This window comes from Talpa occidentalis, unplaced genomic scaffold (assembly GCF_014898055.3).
Source record: "Talpa occidentalis isolate TD23 unplaced genomic scaffold, MPIMG_talOcc4v2.1, whole genome shotgun sequence".
In the NCBI taxonomy this organism is placed as follows: domain Eukaryota; kingdom Metazoa; phylum Chordata; class Mammalia; order Eulipotyphla; family Talpidae; genus Talpa; species Talpa occidentalis.
In genome coordinates, this window is record NW_026555331.1 from 74,846,150 (window position 1) to 74,871,333 (window position 25,184).

At 39.0% G+C, this 25,184-nt stretch overlaps 3 protein-coding genes across 4 annotated transcripts; 2 read left to right on the plus strand and 1 right to left on the minus strand.

The window, feature by feature from the left end:
• Window positions 1–1,119: 1,119 nt before the first annotated feature.
• On the minus strand, window positions 1,120–6,056 carry MRPL32 (mitochondrial ribosomal protein L32). The gene is made up of 3 exons (XM_037507085.2): window positions 5,870–6,056; window positions 4,329–4,510; window positions 1,120–2,042 (listed from the first exon to the last, which is right to left on the minus strand). Exons 1-3 carry the CDS (start codon window positions 5,997–5,999, stop codon window positions 1,788–1,790), a joined length of 567 nt encoding a protein of 188 aa, XP_037362982.1. The 5' UTR covers window positions 6,000–6,056; the 3' UTR covers window positions 1,120–1,787.
• Window positions 6,057–6,189: 133 nt separating this feature from the next.
• Window positions 6,190–16,398, plus strand: PSMA2 (proteasome 20S subunit alpha 2). Its single transcript, XM_037507073.2, has 8 exons — window positions 6,190–6,276; window positions 9,423–9,499; window positions 10,397–10,529; window positions 11,775–11,897; window positions 12,882–12,963; window positions 14,197–14,270; window positions 15,440–15,497; window positions 15,582–16,398. Exons 1-8 carry the CDS (start codon window positions 6,236–6,238, stop codon window positions 15,696–15,698), a joined length of 705 nt encoding a protein of 234 aa, XP_037362970.1. The 5' UTR covers window positions 6,190–6,235; the 3' UTR covers window positions 15,699–16,398.
• Window positions 16,399–21,735: 5,337 nt separating this feature from the next.
• On the plus strand, window positions 21,736–24,300 carry CUNH7orf25 (chromosome unknown C7orf25 homolog). Of its 2 annotated transcripts, none has more exons than XM_037510705.1 (2): window positions 21,736–21,811; window positions 22,673–24,300. In XM_037510705.1, the coding sequence occupies exon 2, from the start codon at window positions 22,694–22,696 to the stop codon at window positions 23,957–23,959; it is 1,266 nt and encodes a 421-aa protein (XP_037366602.1). In that variant the 5' UTR covers window positions 21,736–21,811; window positions 22,673–22,693; the 3' UTR covers window positions 23,960–24,300. The 2 variants fall into 2 exon arrangements, with proteins under 2 accessions (XP_037366602.1, XP_037366526.1); XM_037510629.2 differs by lacking the exon at window positions 21,736–21,811 and adding an exon at window positions 21,908–21,972.
• Window positions 24,301–25,184: the final 884 nt, after the last annotated feature.

A 25,184-nucleotide genomic window follows, 5' to 3' on the forward strand; every position in this document is an offset into this window, starting at 1 on the left:
CCTGGTGATCTGCTAAGAACTGGTTAAAGGAGAAACAGGAGAGGAGAGGAATGCTATCAAGTTCAGAGGGGTCATGCAGCATTATCTCCACTTCTCCCAACCATCCATAATTTGAACTCCTCTCTCCAAAAGTTACTAGTGAAATGTAATGTTGTAACGGTTGAAAATGAAGACAAAAATGAAGAAGGGAGGTAATCTCTAATGTTCAAAACATGAAGGAGTACTACAGAAATCATTTAATTCAACCTCGTTTTTTTTTTTTTTCTAATAGTAAAAGCTGCAGATAAAGAAAATGTAAAAATATCTTTGCAGGACCTCTTCAAGGTAAGTAATAAGCACTCTTCTTTGATACGGTTTGTGACAAGAACTAGACATCTGGTTTTGCTAATATGGGGATTTATTTTATGACATTTGTCCATAGAATGGCAAACAGAAAAGTGATCCTGCTTACATATTTGCACTAGGACCATTTATATATGGAATCTCCTACTAAATCAAAGGTCATTTCGCTAACCAGGGGGACAAACTTTACAACCTGCTTGTCATCTGAGATGCTGAATAGGCAGTTGAACAGATTTGCTCATACTTAAAATTTTGAAAAAGCTATTTACTGGGATTCCAACACTTTGGAAATTTCAAGGATTTGCTTTTACTGAATTGTGTATTACTGGTTTATACTGTTCTTAATGAAATTGGTCTTTTTACTTCTAAGAATGTTAACATGAATTACCCATCACAGAAAACTCATGAAGTCCCAGTGGAGAAATGTCCCTCAGACCTTACCTTATAGAGACTGATAGATGTATAATTTCTTTCCAGGGAAAAGAAGGTCAAAGATAAATTTGCTCCATAAGTCTAGTAACTTTTCAGGCTATTGTGGTAAGCATTTTGTTTTAAATATAACCCTGGAATTTACCTTGTATACTGATTTTCCACATAACTGTAATTATCTTACTGCTGTGTGCTTTAATAAGTTGTCTCACTTTTTAATTTTTTTTTTTTTAATGAGGCAGGCAAAATTAGCAAATTTCAGAAAAAGGGGAGATACAAGAAAGGGGAAGGAAAGTATGAAGTGAATTTGCATCAAGTCAAATAAAAATGATAAAACCTAAAAGAAACTAAAAGGACTAAAAGAAAAGGCATATCTTTAGCAAGTTTCCTGTGTACTATTGAATTCACTCACATCTTTACTAAAAAAAAATTTCTCCCCAAATTATAAAATACAGTTCTTGAACCATCAATGATTTCTGAATATCATTTTGATTTCATGTAAAATGTCAAGAAATACTTCTATCATCTAAGTAAATTAACATCATATGTCCCACATAAAATGAATTCACCAAGGGCAATTTTAATTTGCTTACAAGAAAAACACCAGAACATTTTCTTACTGCCATAGCTACTAGTTTAAGAAATACAAGAACTCAAGTAACAACCTATGTCCTTGTACTACTTAAACAAAAAAGTATTTGTGCAAGTATTTATGTAAGAAAAACCAAAGGCAAGCAAACAAAACCTGAGGCAAAAACATACAATTCCTGCTATGAATTTTAAATTGTTTTTATTATTTTGTAGTGGAAATTGTTTACTTAACACATTATAATGTCATAATAATGGACAGAGCTTACCAATGATATATTCTTAAAATTACCCATACAAAACTAGCTGCTTTAAAGATGTTTTGAACTATTGATGATTTAAAAACAAGCATGAGAAGATAAAGATAAGGAACATTCTTCTTTCAGAAGAAATGTTTTATGAGAAACCCTCTTCACACATCTTTGCTCTCAGTTCTGGGTGAACCAGGATGGCCGCTTCCTGTTTCGTTCAATGATTCTCTTGCCTTGATCTTGTTCAGTCGGTGTCTCTCCTGTATACAACACCATAGTCTCTACAGTAGGAGCCTTAAAAGGGCCTCCTTCTTGTTTCCCTATCTGTCTTCTGATTTCTGCAGTCTCCATGCGCACTTTTTCATAGCAGTAGCCACAAAGGACATGTTTCTGTTTCAGGTGGCCGCATTCAGGACAAACATCTATATTGTTCTATAATAAACAAGAACATATTTTAACAAAAGGCAAATAATGTACAAATAATCACTGACACAGGTGATGCTTAAATTTGAACATTTTTGGTTATATTCATGCTGCATAAGGTCATAATCTATCACTTCTCAGCCTTCTGGCTAAGAACAAATGTAGGTGATATACCATCTAGTTCAATATCACTTTAATATGGAAACTGAAAAGAAACAACATTAAATCTGAATTAGCAGAAAAACTGGAACTATAATTCAGGTCTACAGACTTTGATTCTGGTACAATTTTACTTAAACACAGCAGTCAGTTATGTAAAATGGTACTCTAGTCTCACATTTCAAATACTCAGTATCTAACAAGTCTATCAATACAAGATCTACATAGGCAACATCTTAAATAAAATACCAAGGAATCTACCTACCCTGGGGAAAAGAAGATGATAAATACATTTACAAGTTTGCTTCCCCTGATTGATCACAGTAATTCAAAGTCCTGTACAAAGCATAGGTTACATGTAATTTTTTTTATAAATGAACACTGATTAATCCGTGATTTAAAACTTGCTTGTATTATTACAATTTGAGGGTATTTTGGTGAGTTTCTATTCATGTATATCCAATTTTAATAGGACAATTATAACCTCTAAAAAAGTCTGTTCAATGTGTTCTAAAGGTAGATTTGAAATATGAGAAAACAGGAGCATCAGAAAAATTCCAAATACTTCATAAAATTAATCTACAAACATCTGTGAAGCAGATGACAAAAACAATTGTATTTCTGTGAAAGGAATTAGGAATCTTATAAGTCATTTGCCTCAACAACTTTGTTTTATCTCACTACACTGAAAAATGGATTGCATGTCTAAATGGAGGTACACAAGATACCCATAGTTAGCTGGTGCTATTTTCCTGATGAAAGCACCCAGCATAATATACTTCATATTGCAGAAAACATTCAATGAAGAAAATGAATGTACCAAAGAATATATTTCCCGTCAGAATAAATGCAGTCAGGGAAGTCCTGTAATAAATCACAGCAAGACCTTATTCCTGAAATCTTAAACCTTTCAATGAAAGTGGATCAAGTGTTCTATCAATAAAGTATTTTTTAGTTCCATATTTGAAGTCCAGTCCCAGCCACAACTCAGTAATACCTTTTGCCTAAGTTCTGAGGATTTGGTTTAAAAATGAACATGGGGGCCTCCCCAGTAGTGCAGCGAGTTGAGCGCAGCGCTGTGAAGCTATCCACAGCCTCTGCAGCACAGGTTCGATTCCAAGCATGGCAGATCTCGCCTGTCTTGCCTGTGGCTTCCTTCAGCAGTGTTTCTGGTTCCAGTCCGTCTGCCTGTTCTGCTCCTCGCTCTGTCTCTGGTGAATTCTCTCACCCTCCCACGCCTCTGGCCTGTACCCCAGCTCTTGTATAAATAAATTTAAAAAAAAAATAATGAACATGAAAGTTTATAAAAATCAATTCTCTGCTCTTGGGGTTCATCTGCACAGTGCTGCTACTATGGAATGTCATAAACAGTAACTCTAATCACAGCTATTAAAGCCGTAAGTTAATAGATCAAACAAAATAAATAAACACTTAAAGTTTTTATTTACTAGGTGAATATAGAGTGTAGCCATGGGGGAAAAGAGGGGACAAAGGAATCTGGAATTGTTTGAGACTAGGAACACACAAATGAGAGCTTCAAGAGGGCAATGTGAACTCAATAATCAGATTGCCAGGGTTCATATCCTAGCTCTACCACTTAATAGCTCGTGACCATAGGCTAATTCTTTTTGCCTCAGTTTCTTCATCCTAAAAATAAAACAGTATTTAATTTGAAGGGAAATTGTGAAAATGCAATCAGAGAATTCACACATAGCACTTATATATATCATTAATAAATCTGTGGATTTTCCTTTATAGGAAAATAAGGATAGAATAAGTATGTAAGGTTTAGTGTAATCAAAATCCAACACAACCTCTGCTTCTTTTTAATTATAGGCTCTGCCATAATTAAGATGTCATTCAAAATCACAAACTTTGACTGCACAGCTCACAGTTCAAAGTCAAGCAGACTCTTTATAACCCAGTTCTCTGTCCAGACTCAAAATTCCTTCCTTGACTGTGTTCCTATTATTTAAGCTATAAGACAGCTGACATACATACATAAGAAAAACATTGTATTTTATGTAGGCCAGAGGACAGGAGACACATAATTTGAGGATAATTTACGCATAGACTACATAAATATACAACGAGGTAGACATGAGAAAAGCACACCAACAAAAACCTACTTATTACCTTAACTTTAATAAGTTTCTGTGGGTTTCTTCTCCTACACCTGTTAACTTCAATGCTGCGTCTGTTTTTGGGAGCTGCCATCCAAAAGATTCTATCTGAAAGACTGGAAATCTCCTCACTTCCATTGATATCATTGGTTGGTTCTGTAAATATAGCTGGACCTTGGATGGCTAATGCTGGGCCTACAAAATAAAGCGTGGAGATACAGAATTGGTTTCTAGTTTCTAAAAGAACAGAAACATCGTTTTTAACAATCAACAGTGATATATCAACATACATATAAATAAATCACTTAAAATATTACGATCAATAGACATTTGGAATCTTAGCCATCAGGTATACTACAGCTCATACAGAAATCAATTTTAAAAAATACAAATAGACAGCTGAAATGCATCAGTGAAATTCTACCAAGAGTTTCTCACATTATGTTATATGGTACTCAGGGTGTTAGTAGTAAACACAAATGGAAATATGAGAGGTACCTAACTTAAACACATAGAATGTACTTGGTGGGCAGTACCTAATTACAAGTAAAACTAAGCTGGAGGTTCCCAAAATGTACTTCCTTCCTTCCATCTGCACTGAGATTACTATGTATTCATCCCCTTTAAAAAAAAAAAATCAAACTGAGGAAGCTCGTTTGTGATATAATCTGGTGGGCCTTTATATCACTTAGTTCTTCATAATACTTAAATCTTGATTCCTGTTCCCTGAGAAAAAGACCTAGCTCATCCTCTTTGTATGATATTCATGTATTCATGAGACTATCAACATTTCACTTCTGTTTTCCGAAACTGTTTACAAAACCAAAGGGGTTTCATTACCTTTTCCTTACTGTTTCTCAGGTTTGCCAGTACTTCCTTTGAAATTTTATAACTCTTAAAAATATACAACTACTTTTATTTAAAAGTGAAGTGCAGTCAATGGGTAAAAGCAGATTCTGGGCGGCCTGTGTGAACTTGGAACCTTCTGAGCCTACTTCTTCAGTTCGAATGGGGAAGATACCTAGTGAGATTGCTGTAGAGATTATCTCACGAAACAATTTTATAAAGTTTACGTAGCACATTGTTTGGCACATGTTCGGTTCTTTGACTAACTAGATATTATTAATAGAAATGGAGTAGACTGTAATTTGCAAAGCAATGACAATTTTAACATCCGATACTTCCATTAAAACTGGTTCCTGAAGGAAACAAGGGAATTAGTATTCAGCTGAACAGAGTGCAAACACCACAAAGGATGACAAACTGCTTTAGGGAGAGGGAGAACTGGAAAGGAATGAGGATCCAGGCAGTGGCGCCTTTTGGTGTCAAGATAAAGCGTTTAGATTACATTCTATGTACGAACGGGACAGAAGACTCCCTTCATGCTGGGGAGGGGAGAGCAAAAACAGTTAGTTGCCACTTGCTTCCTAAGTAGTGAAAGTCCAGGACGCCCTCTAAGCGTGACAGCAAATCCGAAGGATGCATTAGGAGCTGAGTCCACCAAGCTGACTGGAGTCCCGTCACCCGGCCCCTATGACGGTCTTCTTTACCTACCCCACGGAGGACCGGGAAAACCTGGCTGACTCTGCTGAAGTTTCTGCTGCAAACGTCCCCAACAGTTCCGGAGCAGTCCCCGGACTCCAGACCACGGCGAAGCCACCAGCACCAGCAAGGTGGCGGCCATTTTTGTAGCCCGAAGGGCGCTCCCACCGCGTTGCTGCGTTCCGCTTCCACCCGGAGCATGCGCTTAGAGTGCGCGTGAGTGCGTCTCCCCCTTCCGGAACTACAACGCCCAGCATACATCTCAAGCGTCTCTGCCTCTCTTCCAATCAGAGAGCGTGAAGAAGGCGACGGGAGGGAAGCGGAAAAGAAATTGGTCACTGTGCGCATGTGTGCCGTGTGCTGGCCCTCTGAGCAAAGATGGCGGAGCGCGGGTACAGCTTTTCGCTGACTACTTTCAGGTAAGGCAGGGCCCCTCCGAGGTCCTCCGCGCAGCTGAGGTCGCACGAACTCCGCCGGTCCGGTTTTTCCCGTCCTGACATACGGCTTTCTGTTTCTGGGGGGCCCAGGAGGAAATGGGAGTGGAAATGCGCCTTTGCAAAGTCATTCACTGGTGACCTGGGGAGCAGCGGTCCCAGGAGGGAGTGGGAACACGGGACTTGAATATTTAGGACGAACTTGGGGGGTGAGGCGGTTGAGGCCCCTAGTCCGTGGTGGTTTTCGCTTTGGAGACTGCGGAAGAAGGCAGTAGGGATTAGTTGTCTCCAGGTGGCCAGTTCAAAACTCGGGATTTTCTTCAAATCTTTGTCGGTCTGGTTCGGGAGCTCCTGGAAATCGCAATCATGGTCAGATAAAATTTTCTTTTTCTCAGAAAGCCTCGACTTTACACTTTGAGTCTTAGTCTCCATTTGGCCCTAGTGTACTTTGAAAACCTCCCGCTTTCGGTTTCTTTGATGCTCTTATTAGAAGCGCCAAGGACTGAAAATGAAAACGGTAATCTTTCTGTTACTCTTCTTTTGTGGGGTCCCGAATTATTAGGTTACATTGCATTTTAGCCATTTTAGGGGGACAGTTTACTTTAAAAAAAAAATAAAAGAAGTTCCTACTTTGAAACAGCGGATTGAAATACAATTGAGATGAACCATCATTCTCAGTGTATGAAAACCATCGCCAGAGGATTTAGCAGATGGACCGGGAAGGACTCGGTTATTTTCTTAAGGATAGTAAAGCCCATTTACTTATACTCCTATCTGATTGGTGAGCAAGGAGTTAACCTGGATCTTGAGCCATTGTACAGGTCCCGTAAACTAGAGTAAGAAATTTTTATTTTAAATGACCCTAGAAGTTATTATAGGATTTAAGTGGGAAATGACTTGCTAGAAAGGTAACTCTGACCGAGGCTGGAAGAAAGAGTGGGAAAGAGGAAAACAAGTTAAAATGTCATTTGTTACAGGGCAGGGAGAGGGGGACCACCCTATTACAGTTTCAGTTATTCTAGGTAGAGATGCTGGTGTTTTGGAATGGGGGTAGTATTGTTATAGGACAGGGAGAGGGGTAGCCCAAGCCCCGCAAACCTGCCTATTCTAAATGGGTTCTGCCATCCGCCGCATCAACACAAAACATGAGACTTTAATGGGAAGGAACTTTAATAAAACTAGGAAACAATACAGGTAAGGCAAATAATCTAGTTTCTAAATCAAGCACCCAAAGTTACCCGTCCCCTCGTGGGTAAAAGTCCATCCATATGGGAATGGCGCAGAGCAAGGCCCCAAAGCCTGCCACAAGTCTAAAGCATCTTCCAGTGGGACCCACAGCAAAGGGTCACAAACAACCGGACAAGCCCGGAAGGAAAAGAGCAAAATCAACATCAAGATAAAAGCTGCCATTGTCACCTCCCCACGGGTCTCACCCACATCTGTGTCACCCAGTCCACAACCCAAAGACAAGCGCAGTTTCTTCACGTGTCTCTAGGCTCCATCCTGCTTCCTTCCTTCCTCAGTCTCTTCTGCTTCTCCTCTTCCTGCTCAGCTCCACCCTCCCTTGGGTGGGGCAGGGAACCTCCCCCTTTCCTGGGGACCACCCTGTTACAGTATCATGAGTGAAGAATCAGAGATGACTGCTTGCCTAGTGAACTCACATTCATGAGCTGTCGCACACAAAGATACAGTGATAAAAGTATACACTTTTATGAGGTGATTATGGGAACAGAGAAAAAGTTATTTTAAATTTACTGAGCCTTCACAGTGTTCCCTAAAGGTATTTGAACTGGATATTAAACAATAATTGAATGCTGGATCACCCCAGAAAGTCATGATACGATTAATGACATAGTGGCCATTAAAGGAACACAAGTAAAGTTTAATTTTTTTATTTAAATGCCTACTGAAGTTATTTCACCCGTTAGGTAATTTTGTCTTTAAACTGCTACTTATAGATTTATTAATTGCTTAAATAAGCCTGGATATGTCGCTATCAGCCAAATGATGGTGGACTCCTGTTGAAATCCTGACCAAACAGAACTCACGCTGTTGAGGGAGACAAATATTGTAAAATTAACTCCTGTATTCTAAAACTTGGTCAAAGAGGAAGTACAGGACACCATAGGCAGGAGTGGATGGGATTCTCATAGGTGGGTAGGGCATCTTCCTTGAGGATGTGACCTTTTCTACTAAGGATTGGAAAGACATCTGGGAAGGGTACACCATACAATAGTGTAATGCATTCCAGACAAAGATATTAACTTGTCAAAAGGGTTTTGAATTCTAAGAGTAGTCAGTGTCTGGTGCAAGGTAAGATGGTGTGACTGCGACTTGAGTGACCAAAGCAGTATCCATAATTTTATGAAGGTAAAGCAGCTAACATTCTGAAACTCAAGATTATCTGTTCAATAGTAGATTGAAGATAATGGGCCTAGCTGTCACTTCGGACAAATTACTTTTAGTTGGGGACATTTTTATCTGTAAAATAAATAGGTTGGTTTGTGATGTTTATGGTGATTGTAACTCAACTGGATTGAAAAAAAATTATGATACAAACAATCAGCTTGATTACCAAACCCATGTGACCAGGTAAGTTAAGTACAACCAGTTCATGGCTTGTAGCAGTAGGTTTGTATTATACAGAAAATACTTTGTTGTCACTGATATTTAGGTCTCACCTCTCAGGTCATGTTTACTTTCTAAATTGTTTAACTCCACCCACATGAAATATATGCTGTTGTTTGATTTTACCATTGCTAGTCAGTGTTTACTTGCAACTTTGTGACAAGAAGTTTTATAGGCATCACTTCATTCAATCTTCACAATAGCCTTTTGAAATAGGTGTAGTGTTATTTTCCCCTTTTTACAGAGCGGTTAAGTAACTTGCCCAAAGTGGCAAAGTTGGTAAGTGGTGAAAGGCAACAGTAATGATGCTGCTTATAAATGGCAGACAAGGAAACACAATCAAAGGAACTGAGATCAGTGCTTCACTGTGAATACATTCAGATTGCCCAGTAAAATCTTATTTTCTCTACAACTTCTTGATAAATTCCAGAGCCCATCTATCTCTTGATGTTTCATTAGTGGATTAACCTTAATGTACCTACCCTGTAACTTTTCTTTTTAAGCCCGTCTGGTAAACTTGTCCAGATTGAATATGCTTTGGCTGCTGTTGCTGGAGGAGCCCCTTCAGTGGGAATTAAAGGTAATAAATGTTCATTCATTTCTGATGCCTGTTAATAACTGTCTTAATGGCCATTTGGAGTTAATTAGTGATTAATTTATTTTTTTGAGAATAATATACACTTTTTTTTTTTTTTAAGATTAATTTATACAAGCACTGGGGACAGTCAGAAGCGCAGTCAGAAGCGCGGGAGGGTGAGAGAATTTACCAGAGCCAGAGCGGGGAACAGAACAGGCAGACCAATGAAATATACTGCTGAGGGGATCAGCGGGCATGGCAGGAGAGGTCTGTGCGCCATGTGGGACCCTCACCCGGTGGCTGGGGATCGAACCAGTGCTGCAGAGGCTGTGGGCAGTTTCGCAGCCCAGCGCTCAACCGCTGAGCCTCTGGGGAGGCCCTTAATTAGTAACTAATTTATAAATAAATCACTGTGGCAGTATAATTTTCAACAGTTAATTTTTTTGTTAATTTTTATTATCTTGCAGTTTAACAAGATCAAAATTTTTTTCCAAAAATATAGCCACTTTTAGTCACTTGATGTGATTATTGGCAAATAATCTTTTCCATTAGAAAACAATATTCTTTGATTTTAAATTTCAAATTTTAAGAGCAATAGAACAAGTAGGTAAAACTTGATGATTTTAAAATATGTGGACCCTTAAATGTCCTAAATCCTTAAAGTAAAGTTGTGTAACACTTATAGCTGTAGGGATTTCTTTGTGCAATAGAGGTGACTAATGAGGGAAAAATTGATTTAGTGTTGCTTAAGTGATTTTGATACAGAAATTCAGAAGGAAAAGTTTAGAAATTAGAGGAAACAAAGGCGTTTGGACGAAATGTATCCATAGTTAGAAATAATTGTTGGAGCAGAATCTTTCAATAAGCAAACATTTAGATCACCGTTTTTCTTTTTTAAAGCTGCAAATGGTGTGGTGTTAGCAACTGAGAAGAAACAGAAATCCATTCTGTATGATGAACGAAGTGTACACAAAGTGGAACCAATTACCAAGCACATAGGTTTGGTGTATAGTGGCATGGGCCCAGATTACAGGTACTTTATACTATTATTTTTTATCTCATAAATTACTTACAATCAATAGGGGAAAATAAGGGGATTTTTTCCTTTTATCTCTCATCTCCCTTCTTTTGCGTTTTGTTCAAGAACAGTGGTATCATTGGCAGCTGGGTTTGGTTTGCTTTAGAGGGTGGGCAGGATTGCTTTAGGAGGATAACTCTGGGCAACCTGGTTATAAAAGAAATCAATACAGTGCTTAGTTATTTTCCCTTGTGATCATGATCTGCCTTGCACCATCCAATGTGTGGTTCAATGGTCAAGGCCTTTGGTGTTCTGCTAACGTGTTTAAATAACAACAGAAGTAATACATATTATAAACTATTTTAAATGGTTATTAGGCAGGAAAAGAAAGCATCACCATCCAGAGTTAACCTCATTTATTTCTGTTCTTGGCAAAGGAACAAATTATCAAAAGTCCCTAAAAGTCACCTGATATAGCAGTCAGTCAGGGTCCTGATGCTCCTATTACCATTCCTCTCATATTTCATAGGAAAAGAGAGTAACCCTGTTACATCATGCTACCAGAAAGTTCAGATTGACAACTGGCTATGCTTGTCATTCACAAGTATGGAATGTGAACAGAATTCACTGTAGTGGATCCAGTTACTGTATAAAAGATATATTACAGTGTGCTACCACCTACAGATTAAACTAAAGGGTAGGGCATGAGTATTGTATAGAAGGAAGACAGTAGTTTCAGTTCAGATCAATAGTACATGAGAAGGTAAATCCAATTTGTCTTGCTAATATATTTGATTTTTATATAGTATATTCTTAGTATCTTTTTACATTTTGTAAGTTGTAAGTAGTTTATTGTTATTCCTTAATCTTTGAGGGTATTCTTTATAGTCTGTAGAATGAGAAAAATATGCCTGAACTGTGTGTGTGTGTGTGTGTGTGTGTGTGTGTGTGTGTGTGTGTGTGTGTGTGTATTAACGAGGGTGAAGCTCTTGTGTATACTAAATCTTTCTGCTAAGCTGATTTGTATACCAGTCCCTAATTTTCTTCCTTTTTCCTTGTCCATCTCCTGTAGCTCAACTCCTCTGTGATGCTTAAATATTTTCTTGTAAAGTAACTGGAATCAGATTCATTCAAGACTGGCTTTGAACTGACAGCTTCTGTTACAGAGACCCATATAAAACTTGTGCTGTGAATATATGCCTGTAGGACAATGGTCTTTATGTGGTAGAGTCTGAATCTTATTTCTTCCTTCCTTATTAGGGTGCTTGTGCACAGAGCCCGGAAACTGGCTCAGCAATACTATCTTGTTTACCAAGAACCCATTCCCACAGCTCAGCTGGTACAGAGAGTAGCTTCTGTGATGCAAGAATACACCCAGTCAGGGTAAGCTGATTTTATTACCTGAAATGTGTCACAAATTAGGAAAATACTATTTTAGAAGAGTAGTTATATTTAAAAAAGAGAACTTACTGTTCATTTATTGGCATATTTCACAGAAAAGAGTCACTGTGATGAATATTTGTAACCTAGCTTTTTTTTTTTTAAAGATTTATTTATTTATACAAGCACTGGGTACAGAAAGAAGCGCAGGAGGGTGAGAGAGTTCACCAGAGCCAGAGTGGGGAGCAGAACAGGCAGACTGACAAAGGACACTGCTGAGGGAAGCAGCGGGCGGCAGGAGAGGTCTGCTCCCCATGTGGGACCCTCGCCGGCCGGCTGGGGATCGAATGGGCGCTTCAGAGGCTGCAGGCAGCTTCTCAGTCCAGTGCTTAACTGCTGTGCCACCAGGGAGGCCCTGATGTAGATTATTTTAATGAAAAAAATGTGAATGTTCTCCTCTTCTTCACATAACATAAGAAACAGATAACAGCTTCTCAGAGAAAGTTCTTTTGCTAGTGATTAAAACACATTTGGCACATAGACATTGCTGCTCAAGGAGTATTTTTCCACTAAAAATGATTGTAAACACATGATGAAAGCAGTAGCTCTTGAAACATACATATTTATTTCAATTCCAGCGTTCTTGAGTTTGGGTGTGAACACAGAAGAGGTAGTGTAAAGGTATTTGGTGATATGTAAAACCAGTGGAAAAGCTGGTCACTTTATGAGGACACTCCACACTTAATAACCTCACTCTTTGTGTCTCTCCGTTTACCAAAATGATTTGAATGCTGCTCCTCAGTACCATAAAGAAGAATTCATTCTGAATTATGTATCCTTTCAGTTGTTAAATACTTTTAAAGGGATTTGAAATTATTCACTTTACCTGCTATTTTGTTTTACTTGAGAGTTTTAATACATTCTTACCTCAAGTTGACTTTAAAGCCATTTTAAATAATGATGTCAATCTTTATTTTCTTTTGCCAGTGGTGTTCGTCCATTTGGAGTGTCTTTACTTATTTGTGGCTGGAATGAAGGGCGACCATATTTATTTCAGTCAGATCCATCTGTAAGTATCATTAGATGTATTTGAGGGGTTTGTTAAAGGATTCTTTGAATATCTAATACAAATAAAAGGCATAAAAATGTAAAATATAGCAATATTTTCTCTTTTTCATTGGGCTTTAGAAAGTATGGTGTAGTGCACTTCATTTGCATGTTTAAAATGTTGGTAATTCAGTCTGATTAAGGAAACTACATTAATTTTGCCCACTGTTCTTTTGTCCCACCTTCTTTTCACTAGGTTCATGTACTTGAGTGATTTGTTGAAATAGTTGATACCTGATAGCTTTAAGTCTTTGGAATTCTTTTGCTTTGAAAAATACTGTATCTGGTAATGTGGGTCCAAAGGATGGCTTTTTACTCACTCTGCCATCATTTTAATTTTGGGACTGACTTGAATGTGACTCTTTGTGCACAAACATTCATTTAACTTTCTTGGATTTGTTGTTTTATAAAATGAGTGTATGTCTGCTCTAAAGCAGCATAGTGTTTGAGCTAGGTTTAGTGGAGGATACAACTAATATACCTGCTGGTACTGGTGTTCCCAGTCTCCATTCCCTTTCACCAATAAGAACAGTTTTGAGAAGGAAAGTAGTTGTATTTGTTGACAAATGCGGGTGGCAGACAGTACTCTGCTCACTAGCCAAGAACAGGGATGTTTCACTAGAATCACAAGGAAATGAAAAAGGGGAAGTGGTTAGACTCAGTATGCCCATCCTTGTAACACAAGCATCTCTTGGTTAGTAATTCTGATGTTTTCTTTGCTATAATTTTCAAAAGTTTCTTCATGCCTCTTATTTTTATTTCTCTAATCTTTTTAGTTTTTTAAAGATTTATTTATTTATGTATACAAGAACTGGGGTACAGGCCAGAGGTGGCAGGGGATGAGAGGATTCACCAGAGGCAGAGTGGGGAGCAGAACAGGTGGATTGACTGAAATACACGGCTGAGGAGAGCAGCCGCTGAGACATGAGAGGTCTGCTGCATCATGTAGGTTAGCTCCCTGGCTGGGGATTGAATTCGTGCTACAGTGGCCGTGGTGGATAGCTTCACAGTGCTGAAGCTACCAGGGAGGCCCCTCCCGCTAACCTTTTTAAAAATAACTTATTAATGTACATGTCTCATTGTACTCCAAAAATATTCTGTGACCTTAGACGTTATGTCACTAAGAAATGACAAGGTTATATAATTGTATAAATGATATAAAGTAACAGTTTTTTTCTCTTATTGACCTAATCAGGGCGCTTACTTTGCCTGGAAAGCCACAGCCATGGGAAAGAACTATGTGAATGGGAAAACTTTCCTTGAGAAAAGGTAGGCTCTATAACTAGATTCATCAGCAAACTTTGTGACTTTCCGCTCTCTTTAAATAATTAATAGTGTATCTAAACAAATTGGTTATATTGCTTTAGATTTGAATTTAGTTATAGTACTCATTTCTTCATTGCTTTTTGTACATTGTGATTGTTGTTTTCCTGTATGTTGCTTTTGTTTATTACTTCATTCATGTTCTACCATTTAAAAAAAAAATATGGAGTTCATATTACAACATTTATAAAGAAAACCTGTGATACCAAATACCTACTTTTGATGGTAAGTTAAATATATGTGTATGCTGGAGCACTACATAAAAATCTACTGTTACTACCCTAGCACAACAATAAAATTCTCTTATTTATTCCCAGCTGATTACTAGACTTAGCATTATATTGTAGTCTGCCCAAAAGATGTCCTTCCTTTTGAATGGGAAAGTCTACAGTTGACTTCAACTGACAGATAAACCTTAGTATATTCTTCATATAATGTAATGGTTACTAAACTCTTAGATTAGACCTGGGATTAAATGATAAATTTAAATAATCTTAAAATCTTAGAGCACTTTCTTCTTCTTTTGTATATTATTATTTTTTTTTAAAGATTTATTTTTTATTTATACCACATCTGGGGTATAAGCCAGAGGCGCAGGAGGGTGAGAGGATTCATCAGAGACAGAGTAGGGAGCAGAACAGGCAGATTGGCCAAAGTACACAGCTGAGGGGAGCAGCGGGTGAATAGAGAGGTCTGCTTCGCAATGTGGGTTGCTCCCTAGGCGGCCTGGAATCGAACTCGCACTGCAGATGCTGTGGACAGCTTCACAATGCTGCACTCAACCCACTGCACCAGTGGGGAGGCCCCTCTTTTATGCATTATTAATGAGCCTTCCAAACATTTCATATGAACTTATGAACCTACCTAAAAAATTTTAGCACAGTTCTGATTTCTATGCTTTATTTAAAAAAAAAAATTAGCACCACATACTGATTATATTAAACTATTTATACTTAAAAGGAATAATTGAAACAGCTGTCTCATTGAGGTAACTAAAAAAAAAATCATTAACTCTTATTTTTAAAAAGTCTTATGCTGTTGCTGTCTTGTGTTTAAATAGTTAATGATATGTAAATAGTATAATAAATCTTTGTTTTTCTTAAAAATTTCTTTAGATATAATGAAGATCTGGAGCTTGAAGATGCCATTCATACAGCCATCTTAACCCTAAAGGTTAGCTCAATATCTGCAATTGAACTTACAGTGATTTATAATTCATTACTTAGAAAATTGACCTTTTTCCTTCCTTTTCAATAGGAGAGTTTTGAAGGGCAAATGACAGAAGATAACATAGAAGTGGGAATCTGCAATGAAGCTGGATTTCGGAGACTGACTCCAACTGAAGTTAAGGATTACTTGGCTGCCATAGCATAATAAGGAAGTGACTGAAAAATTTGAAATTTCAGATAGTGTCTCTACTTAAACGTGTTTAAAGTATGTTTTGTTTTGCAGACTTTTTGCATACTTATTTCTATATGGTTTAATGGACTGATGTTTTTAAAATGACAGTTATAAATCATAATAAACTGTTAAATCCAATTTTCAGCTTTTTAGAAGTTAGAACTATTTTAACATAAAGATATCCTGCTTTTTATCACAGTTGATTTCTAAACATTACATTACCAAGCAAAATGGTGAAAGCACTCTAGTCTTCATGCGACTTGGTTAAGTCAGGTTTTGTTATCCTCTTTACTACCAAATATTGCCTATGCTTCAGTAAAGTAAAATGCCAATTTTAGTAAACATCACTCTTAGAGCTGGGAGAATCTGCAGACTCTCAGGCGTTCATGAGATAAGTAGGAAGCATAGATGTTTTTTAGTCTCAGTTAGGTGTGGATCAGTAAAAGCCTATGATGCTCTGTGAGACTGCACTGGAACTGTGAAGGTGCTAAGCTAGAGTCTCTCTAAGTGATACATAATGTAATTAAATAAAAAAATGATTTGCTGGTTTTTGTTGGTTTCTCCATCACAAGTAGGTAAATGTATTTCAAAGGAACACCCTAGATTCTAGACTTTTTAACTCAAGGATGAACCTGAGTGCTGGAAATAAAATACTATACTAATAGTATCAAAACATAGGGCTTAAGTTTCTCTATGACTTACATAATTGGGGTGTAATCAGAACCTTCACTGCAAATTAAAGCTCATATGAACTCTGTTCGGGTGACGGCACAGTGCTTAGTTTCATTTCTTTGTATTTTAAGGTACTTTAGGATAAGAGAAATCATGCCATTAAGCTGGCTCACAGGACATAGTGAGAGTTTATGAACATCATCATTCTTACCAACAAAGAGATACTAGGCAATTATGTGATTTAGATGGAGTTCAAAAGATTTTGAATAAGATTTAGATAAGCTACCCACAATCAATATAACACCTATATGTCTTATGATAGATGACAGAAACCAGAAACATGAGAGATGGGAGATTCAACCTTCTGTTTAATAATGTTTGTCTTGAAGACCTCATCTAATCTCTCCTTATGGGTGCTAGTTATACTAGATATCCTGCTTTTTATCACAGTTGATTTCTAAACATTACATTGCCAAGCAAAATGGTGTGTACTAGAAAAAAAATGTAATGGTAAAAAGGAAAGAATTTTGGAGTAAGGCCTCAACTCTCCTACTTACTGACTGACTCTACCCGGTAATTATCTCAGAGGATTTTCGAAGGTCTGACTTTGACAATTCAAGTGAAAGACATGGCAAGGTTAATGGTTAAGTGCTCTGTTTTATTTTCTCTGTTTTATTTATTTGAATTTACTTTGGCCTTCTCTAATGTGTAATATTTAAAAACCAGAGGAATGTGAAAATCATACAAATCAAGGAAGGGAAAATAAGGCAGATATATTTGTGACAAAAAGTATGTCTAGGTTCTTCTGGATGCTAATAAAATAAGTCCAATAGAAAACAGGGTGGTAAAGTTAACTGAAGTAGATCTGTGTTCATATTCTATTTATTCTGTCTCTTGTCTAAAGCCCATTTCCAGTTGGAGCTGCCTATAACACTCCCCTTTGTTCTTAGTATATACTTGTCATTGACCTTAAAACTAATCTCTTTCTGTTTTGGGGAAATTCAATACTTTGTTCCAGCAACTTGTTGCATTTCTAAGTCATTTCTAGCCTATGGAGTCTAGTTTTTAATCTTACTCAAGGATCATAATGTTCACAACCATTAACTACTCTTGGTTCAGTTTCTACTCATCCTTAAATTTTTTTCCCTCTAGTTGTTATTTCTGTTCAGTTCTACACTGAACCATGGGTTCATTACTAGCAATGAAACATGAAAGTGATCAGAATTCACATGTGGAGGCAGGAGGGAGTTGAGGAAAGGGAGAGTAAGGAAAAGGACTAATATTGACCTTAATTATCTAGTGGTAAATCATTGGGCACCAGTTCCTGATAAGGGTGATCAAAGGAGTTACATCTGTTCAGCTCTGTCCATGGTAGAAAACCAGCAACTCAATTCTTAACCTAGCCGTTTATCAGGTATCTGCCCTCATAGGCAAGCTTTCTGAGCTCCTACTGTAAAGAAATGCAAACTGATGCTCATTGAATTTCCCAAGAACATGAAAGGATTGTTAGCTCCTTTGATTTAGAGTCACAGTTTCCTGAAAACCAGTCCACTATCCTGTACTGTCACGTAGTCTCAAGGTTCCATCAGTTCAGAGCTCCTCCTTTGCCTGGTCTCAAGGACATAGGACCAGTAATACCGGACTGTCAACTGAAGTGATAGCTTCCTATCAAGGATGAGTATATTTTAGAAATTAGGTAACATTTCATCAAAAGCCAAGTCCCTGATATTCATCACTTTCACCTTTTTTAGATATTCTATCAGGTATTTCCCTTCATATTTCAAAATAGTAGCCTTATACAACTATTCTGAATTCTTAAAAGTTTAGTCACAATATAAACTTGATACTCCACAAGATGAGAATTTAAAATTCTCTTCCCCCTCTCTGCCTCAGTTTAATTAGATCATATGGTTTAGTTTGAAAGATTTTATTATAGCTATGTGAGTATATATTATACTATGATTACATTTCCTGAATCACTTTCCTGGAGGTAATACTGCTCATTTTTTTTGCTTTGTTTTCTGTGTATCTGTCACTAATTCTTTCCAGATTCCCACCCAAAAGATTATAAAAACCTCTGCATACTGTTTTCTTCATAGTCAGCTAGTATACAGTATTTCCAGCCCTCCAATTCCATGCACACTTCCAAGATTTCTGTTGGAACTCTGTATTTTTTTTTTTTTAATCCAGGTGAGTTGTATGTTCTTTCTCGGTTGACTGGATAAAAATTCTGCATTACAGTTATCTACATATTTAGAGAGCATAACTCCCTTCTAGATTCTGGTTCTAGATTCCCTTCTAAATTGCTGATAAGAAGCCTCGTGCTGTTGTATATATAGGATGTCAAATATTTTATTTTTAACTTTTTCTATGTAATGCCTAGGAGTTTTTTGTTTTAATCCACAGTGCTTTGAAATTTAATGCTGTTGAGTGGGTTTCCTAAATATTCATTGTGCTGAGCACTCAGGCCATGTCACTGTAGATTTTTTGGTTTTAGTAAACCTTTTATTATATTCCTTGTTTTTGTTTTTAAGCTCCTATTAATTGTATTTTGCACCCAATTAGATACTGGGCCCTTAAGCTTTTGCTTTATTGTTCACCTTTATTCTATTTACTAGTAGATTTCTACCCACTCTTCTGCCTTTTTTTTTTTTTTTTTTTAAGATTTATTTATTTATACATACAAGAGCTGGGGTACAGGCCAGAAGTGTGGGATGTGAAAGCATTCATCAGAGACAGTTTGGGAAACAGAACAGGCAGATTGACCGAAGTACACTGCTGAGGGGAGAAGCCGGTGAGCCAGGAGAGGTCTGCTGCGCCATGTGGGTTGCTCCCTGCCTGGGGCCAGGGCCATGGAACTTGTGCTGCAGAGGCTGCTAATAGCTTCATAGGTTACATAGGTTACATCTTAACCCCTTGTGCCACCACGGAGGCCCTATTCCTACTTTTTTAGTAATGTTTCAATGTTTGGGATATCATTTTTAATTTTGAAGGACTTCCCTACACTCTGTCCCTTAAAAAAAAAAAAACCTGTTTCATGGTTGAATTATTTTTTTTTAAGATTTATTTTTATTTATACAGGAAGTGTGGTAAAAGTCAGAGGCGCAGGAGGGTGAAACAATTCACCAGAGAGAGTGGGGAGCAGAACAGGCAGACGGACCAAAGGCACTGCTGAAGGGAGCAGTGGGCGAGGCAGGAGAGGTCTGCCACGCCATGTGGGTTTCTCCCTAGCTGGCTGGGAATCAAACCCGCGCTGCAGAGGCTGCGGACAGCTTCATAGCGCAGCGTTCAACCCACTGCGCCACTGGGGAGGCCCTTGAATTATCTTTTAATAGGATGTTACAGAATATTTTTAAAAACTACTTTTTTCTGTTTCCTTCAAATTACAAACAAAAATGTTTTGGATTGTGCTTGTGAGTGAGTCCCAAAGCTAGCTAGAGAGGATGCCATACAACAGCATCTGAGCTATTTTTCTAATGTCTTTCATTTGCTGACTTTCTCCAGGAAAAAAATAGGATTTTGAAGATAGGCTGATGGGGGCTAAGGGGAAGCAGAGAGCAGACTGACATTTCCCAATGCAATAGGAAAACTTTCGCTCTTGTACCTCTTTCCAGCCTTTATTAGCTGGTCTATCTAGCTCCCCTCTGATTCCTCTCTTCAACATCAGAAACTAGTCTTGATGTGAGGAAGAATAGGTAAGGGCAGAGTTGTACTGGAAATGTTATAGGGCAGCTCCGATACAAAACGGGTTGTCTGACTGTGGGTCCTCACCCGAGCGCTTAAAAGGACTTACCAATACTCTAATGCAGGCACACATGAAAGATTAATAAAAGGTTTATTTACAAGGGAAGGGCAAATAAGGAAATGTACAACTCAAGGAGAAAAGTGGGAGACAGTTTTAAATGCGTCCTACCCGATCCGCTTATCTGGAATCCCAAATGGCACTCTGAGAGCTGGCCGTAAGCCAGGAGCCATGAAGCCAGGAGGCGAGCAAGAGAGTGAGCCCCCCAAGGCCCACATGTTTGGTTTTTATAGCAAACCTGGCTGCTTAACTCAGGTCCCAGCCACCTTCCTTTTGGTGGTGACAGGATTTGTCTTTCCCAATGTCTTTATGGCTTTGGCTGGAGTGGGGGTGGAGTCCACAAAGCCTGCATGGAATTAGCTCAGGACATCCTTTCCCCCTAACAGACAGGAGACAGGGCTTGGGTGTTTGTTACTTACCACAGACTTTTAAGCAATCTCACTTTTAATTTTGCTTCACTGATAAACCCTCCCTTCTAGCTTTCAGGCATCTTGGAGTTCCAAATCCTCTCTAAGGTTTTGCTTTGTAAATTTACTTCTCTGCAGGCAGTATGCCCTGGTCTTACTTATCCTGTAGGGAGGCAATCTGGGGTTCAAAATAACTTCTCAGAGTGGACTTAATCTGTAAAATATATCTTAATCTTTGAAGTTTTTAAAGGGTTGAATAATATGAATAAAGCAGCTAAATGAATGTCTCCCACATAGTGAAGATTAGATCAGTATTACTGCTCTTGCAAGAATCTGTTGGCATTTCCTGTGCAGACATCTTTTTGTCTTTGTAGGTTTATTCCTTAAAAAAAATTCTTACTGTCATTTAAGTAAGGCTGGTGAAGAAACGAAGGTACATATATTAGTTTTTACTTGAAGTCTAGTTTTTAGATTTTTGTTAAATCCGTATTCTATCTTGGTGACTTTGGGCATTTCCAATAGGCTAATCTGAATTACCCAGCTCCTCAGAATCCACCTGATTATCTTAGTGGACTTCAGCAAGGCAGTATCTCCTAATCACTTTCTATGGAGAGTCCCGAATGGTGCCCTTACTAGCTGCATGATCTTTGACAAGCCGTCTGGCACTTAGGTAGGGGCTTGAGATTGATGACAAAACTCTGTAATTGCCCATGGCTAAGAAGTTGGGTGCCAACTGGAGGTTTTCTTCGAAATATACCACTCCTGGCCTAGACAGTATCTCTCACCAGGGGTTAAAGGAAGGGGGTAGGAAACGGGGATTCCTGAGGGAGCAGTCTGCGCCCAATTAGCTCCGCCCTGGCGTCTTTCCGGGTACTTGGAGAGCTGCTTGCCCCGGGGCCCTAAGGGAGGGGGCGGGGTGGGGGTGGGGTGAAGCGGTAAATTAGATGCCCTCAACAAACATGGCCGCCACGTAAGCTACAAACCCGCTCGGGAGGTCGCGCTGCCGCCTGGGAATCGCGGACGCGGCGTCACCCGGCGCGGAGCCACGTGACGCGGGAGGGCGCCGGAGGCGGCTGGATTCGCGCGGCGGGGCAGCCCGGGAGACCTGAGTGAGGCGGGGGCTGCCTGGAGAGGTTTCTTGGCGGGTCCGGGCGTCGAGTGACGACTTGCCCGCCTGCTCGCGCTCACCGTCCCGAGCGCAGCTGGTGAGTCGGGAGGGGGTGCGGGAGGCAGCGAGCGTCCCCGCGATCTCGGGAGGAGCTGGGCCGGGCCGGCCTGCTGCGTGCTTCTAGCCTCGTCTTCACGCCGGATGCGGGTCGCGGGGCCAGTTAGAGCCTGAGCCCACCTGGAGGCTCCCGCCGTGCAGGTGACCACAGGGCCTGACTTCCCGGTGCCGGCTCAGAAGGCTCCACAGATTTTCGGGGTCGAGGCTACCCCTTGGGGTTCAGCGAATTACCGTGTTTTCCCTAAGGAGTGGAGCTGGAGCGAGTTGGGCACCTTCAGTCCTTTAAAATACGCCGGCTTGAATTCAAATGCAGGAACCAGGCAGTCTTTTTCCCGTGTTTTTGTACCATATGGCCCATCACGAGGCAGCCGGTTAAAGGAGACCCACTCTTAAAGGAAGGAAAAGGTTAAAACGGCTTAGTATGGTCAACTTAGGGGAGATTCTCTAGCTTTGACAATTTGCTAACCTACTGGTCCGTGTGGATTTTGAAAAATCATTTTATCTTGACTTTCTGAACCTTGTATTACAATTTCTCTACAGGCAATCCCAAACTACTTCATTTTAGCCTAACCCAAAACACACCTTTGACCCCATGACCTTCAGGCTGAAGAAATGAAAGTCCAAAGAATCCAGTTTCCTAGGAAAGAGTTTAGAAGTATAACTATCATCCCTTTCCTTAGCCGGCAGAAGAGGGAGTCACTCCAAAATCAGACATGTAGAAGCCAGGTTTATAGACTTGGGCTCCTTAAGCTTCGTTGCTAGACTGGAGTCTTACACTCCTCAGTAAAGAGTTGATTGCAGTAATTTTAACGACTTTGAATTTGTGTGTTTCTTTTTATAGGGAAGGAATAATGCTGTCAGCATGTCTGCACACTGCATGCTCAGTGAACGAATTACCATAGCCAAGGAACTGATCAAGAGAGCAGAATTACTTTCTAGATCAAGAAAAGGTGGCATAGAAGGTGGTGCGAAGCTGTGCAGCAAATTAAAGGCAGAATTAAAATTCTTACAGAAAGTAGAAGCTGGGAAAGTGGCTATTAAAGAATCCCATTTACAGAGCACAAATCTAACACACCTAAGAGCGATTGTGGAATCAGCAGAAAACCTGGAAGAAGTTATTAGTGTTCTCCATGTTTTTGGTTACACAGATACCTTGGGAGAAAAGCAGACCCTTGTGGTGGATGTAGTTGCAAATGGTGGTCATACTTGGGTGAAAGCCATTGGCCGAAAGGCTGAAGCTCTGCATAATATTTGGCTGGGCAGGGGCCAGTATGGTGACAAAAGCATCATTGAACAGGCTGAAGACTTTCTCCAGGCCAGTCACCAGCAACCAGTGCAGTATAGCAACCCTCATATCATCTTTGCCTTTTACAACAGTGTTTCCAGCCCCATGGCAGAGAAGCTGAAAGAAATGGGCATTTCTGTAAGAGGTGACATAGTAGCAGTTAACTCTCTGTTAGATCATGCTGAAGAGCTCCAGCCAAGTGAGAGCGAATCAGATGATGAAGGGCCTGAACTTTTACAGGTGACCAGAGTAGACAGAGACAATATACTAGCAAGTGTTTCGTTTCCAACAGAGATTAAGGTGGATGTGTGCAAAAGAGTAAATCTAGACATCACTACTTTAATTACATATGTATCTGCTCTCAGCTATGGGGGCTGCCACTTTATCTTCAAAGAAAAAGTGCTCACAGAACAAGCAGAGCAAGAGAGGAAAGAGCAGGTTCTACCACAGCTCGAGGCTTTTATGAAGGACAAGGAGTTGTTTGCTTGTGAATCTGCTGTCAAGGATTTTCAGTCTATCCTAGATACCTTAGGAGGACCTGGAGAGAGAGAGAGGGCTACTATGCTAATTAAGCGAATTAATGTGGTGCCAGATCAGCCCTCTGAGCGTGCCTTGAGACTGGTGGCCAGTTCAAAGATCAATAGTCGCTCATTAACGATTTTTGGGACTGGGGACACCCTAAAAGCTATCACAATGACTGCCAATAGTGGTTTTGTCCGAGCTGCCAATAATCAGGGTGTTAAATTCAGTGTGTTTATCCATCAGCCCAGAGCACTTACTGAGAGCAAAGAAGCTCTAGCCACCCCCTTAGCAAAAGACTATACAGCTGACAATGAACACTAATGTCACCCTTTAAATATTCTCATGGAAATAAGTTATTTATACCAAAGGCTGTGTCTTTCCACCTTAAGTAGCTAAAAAAGGTCTAGTAAAATAATACTACAACTCTAATAAGTAGAGTTGATTGTGTTTCATCTATAAAGTATGTAGCCTTCTAAAAGGAAAATCCTGAGACAACCTAATATATCAAACTATATATAGCAGTTAAACAATACGTCTATATAAGGCTTCTAGCTGTATCACAGTACTTTTGTTTGATTCAGTAGGGCTACAAATCCTTTACAAGTAATCGCATTTCATGGAATATGGCTACATTGCATCATGCATTAAATATTTGAAGAAAACTGAAGCTTGTTTTTCATTATATTATTTTACCAGTTGATGTGGGTTATGGTGGGAGGTACTAGTTTATCACTAATTTTAGATTCAAAAGCTGTGACTATTAATGAAAAGAACCTAGTGTTGTGTGTCAGTTGTGGTCTGGTGAGTATCTTTACAGAGTACATTAATGTAGAAAAAAATATGGATCATATGAACCTATTGATAACACCTTTGTGAAAAGAAAAACAATTCTGTGAACATATAACATTTAAGGTAAAATATTAACTTGAACAAATTGAAAATGGATTGCATAAAACACTTAAAGAATTCACATTTTATACATGCAAATAGTGCCCATCTTGTATTTGAATTAACAATATACATTACCTGTTCTTTCTGCAGGTGGCATGGGACAACTGCTCTATGTCTGTCAAAGAAGTGGCAAGGGAAATTCAGTGCCAGTTGCATGACATAAATTGAATATTTTTATGTTCACATTGCATTATTAATTTGCAACAAAAATTGGCAAATTTCCAAAATGTTATAAATTGGGGAATTGAATCTTAAATTTTAATTGAAAATGTAGAAGCCAGTATTATAACTTGATTTTTATCTCCCACATTGTAACCTCTTTCTAGAATGTCAAAGTACTATACCTACTTGATGAGAAGGGAAATTCAGTTTCTAGCAACAGTGTTGGGGGGGGGATGGAATTTGATGTTCCATGAATGTTCTGAGACAAAATGCAAAATTAATTATATGGGGTTTTCTCTTGGAGATATTGTATTACTAAGAACACGTTTCTTGGGGGAAAGGCTATGACTGGTTTCCAATTTAGTTAGAGAGGTTTATTCAACTTGCAACTGTAATTGTCTAGTATTTGAAATTGAACTTAGGTTTTGTTGAG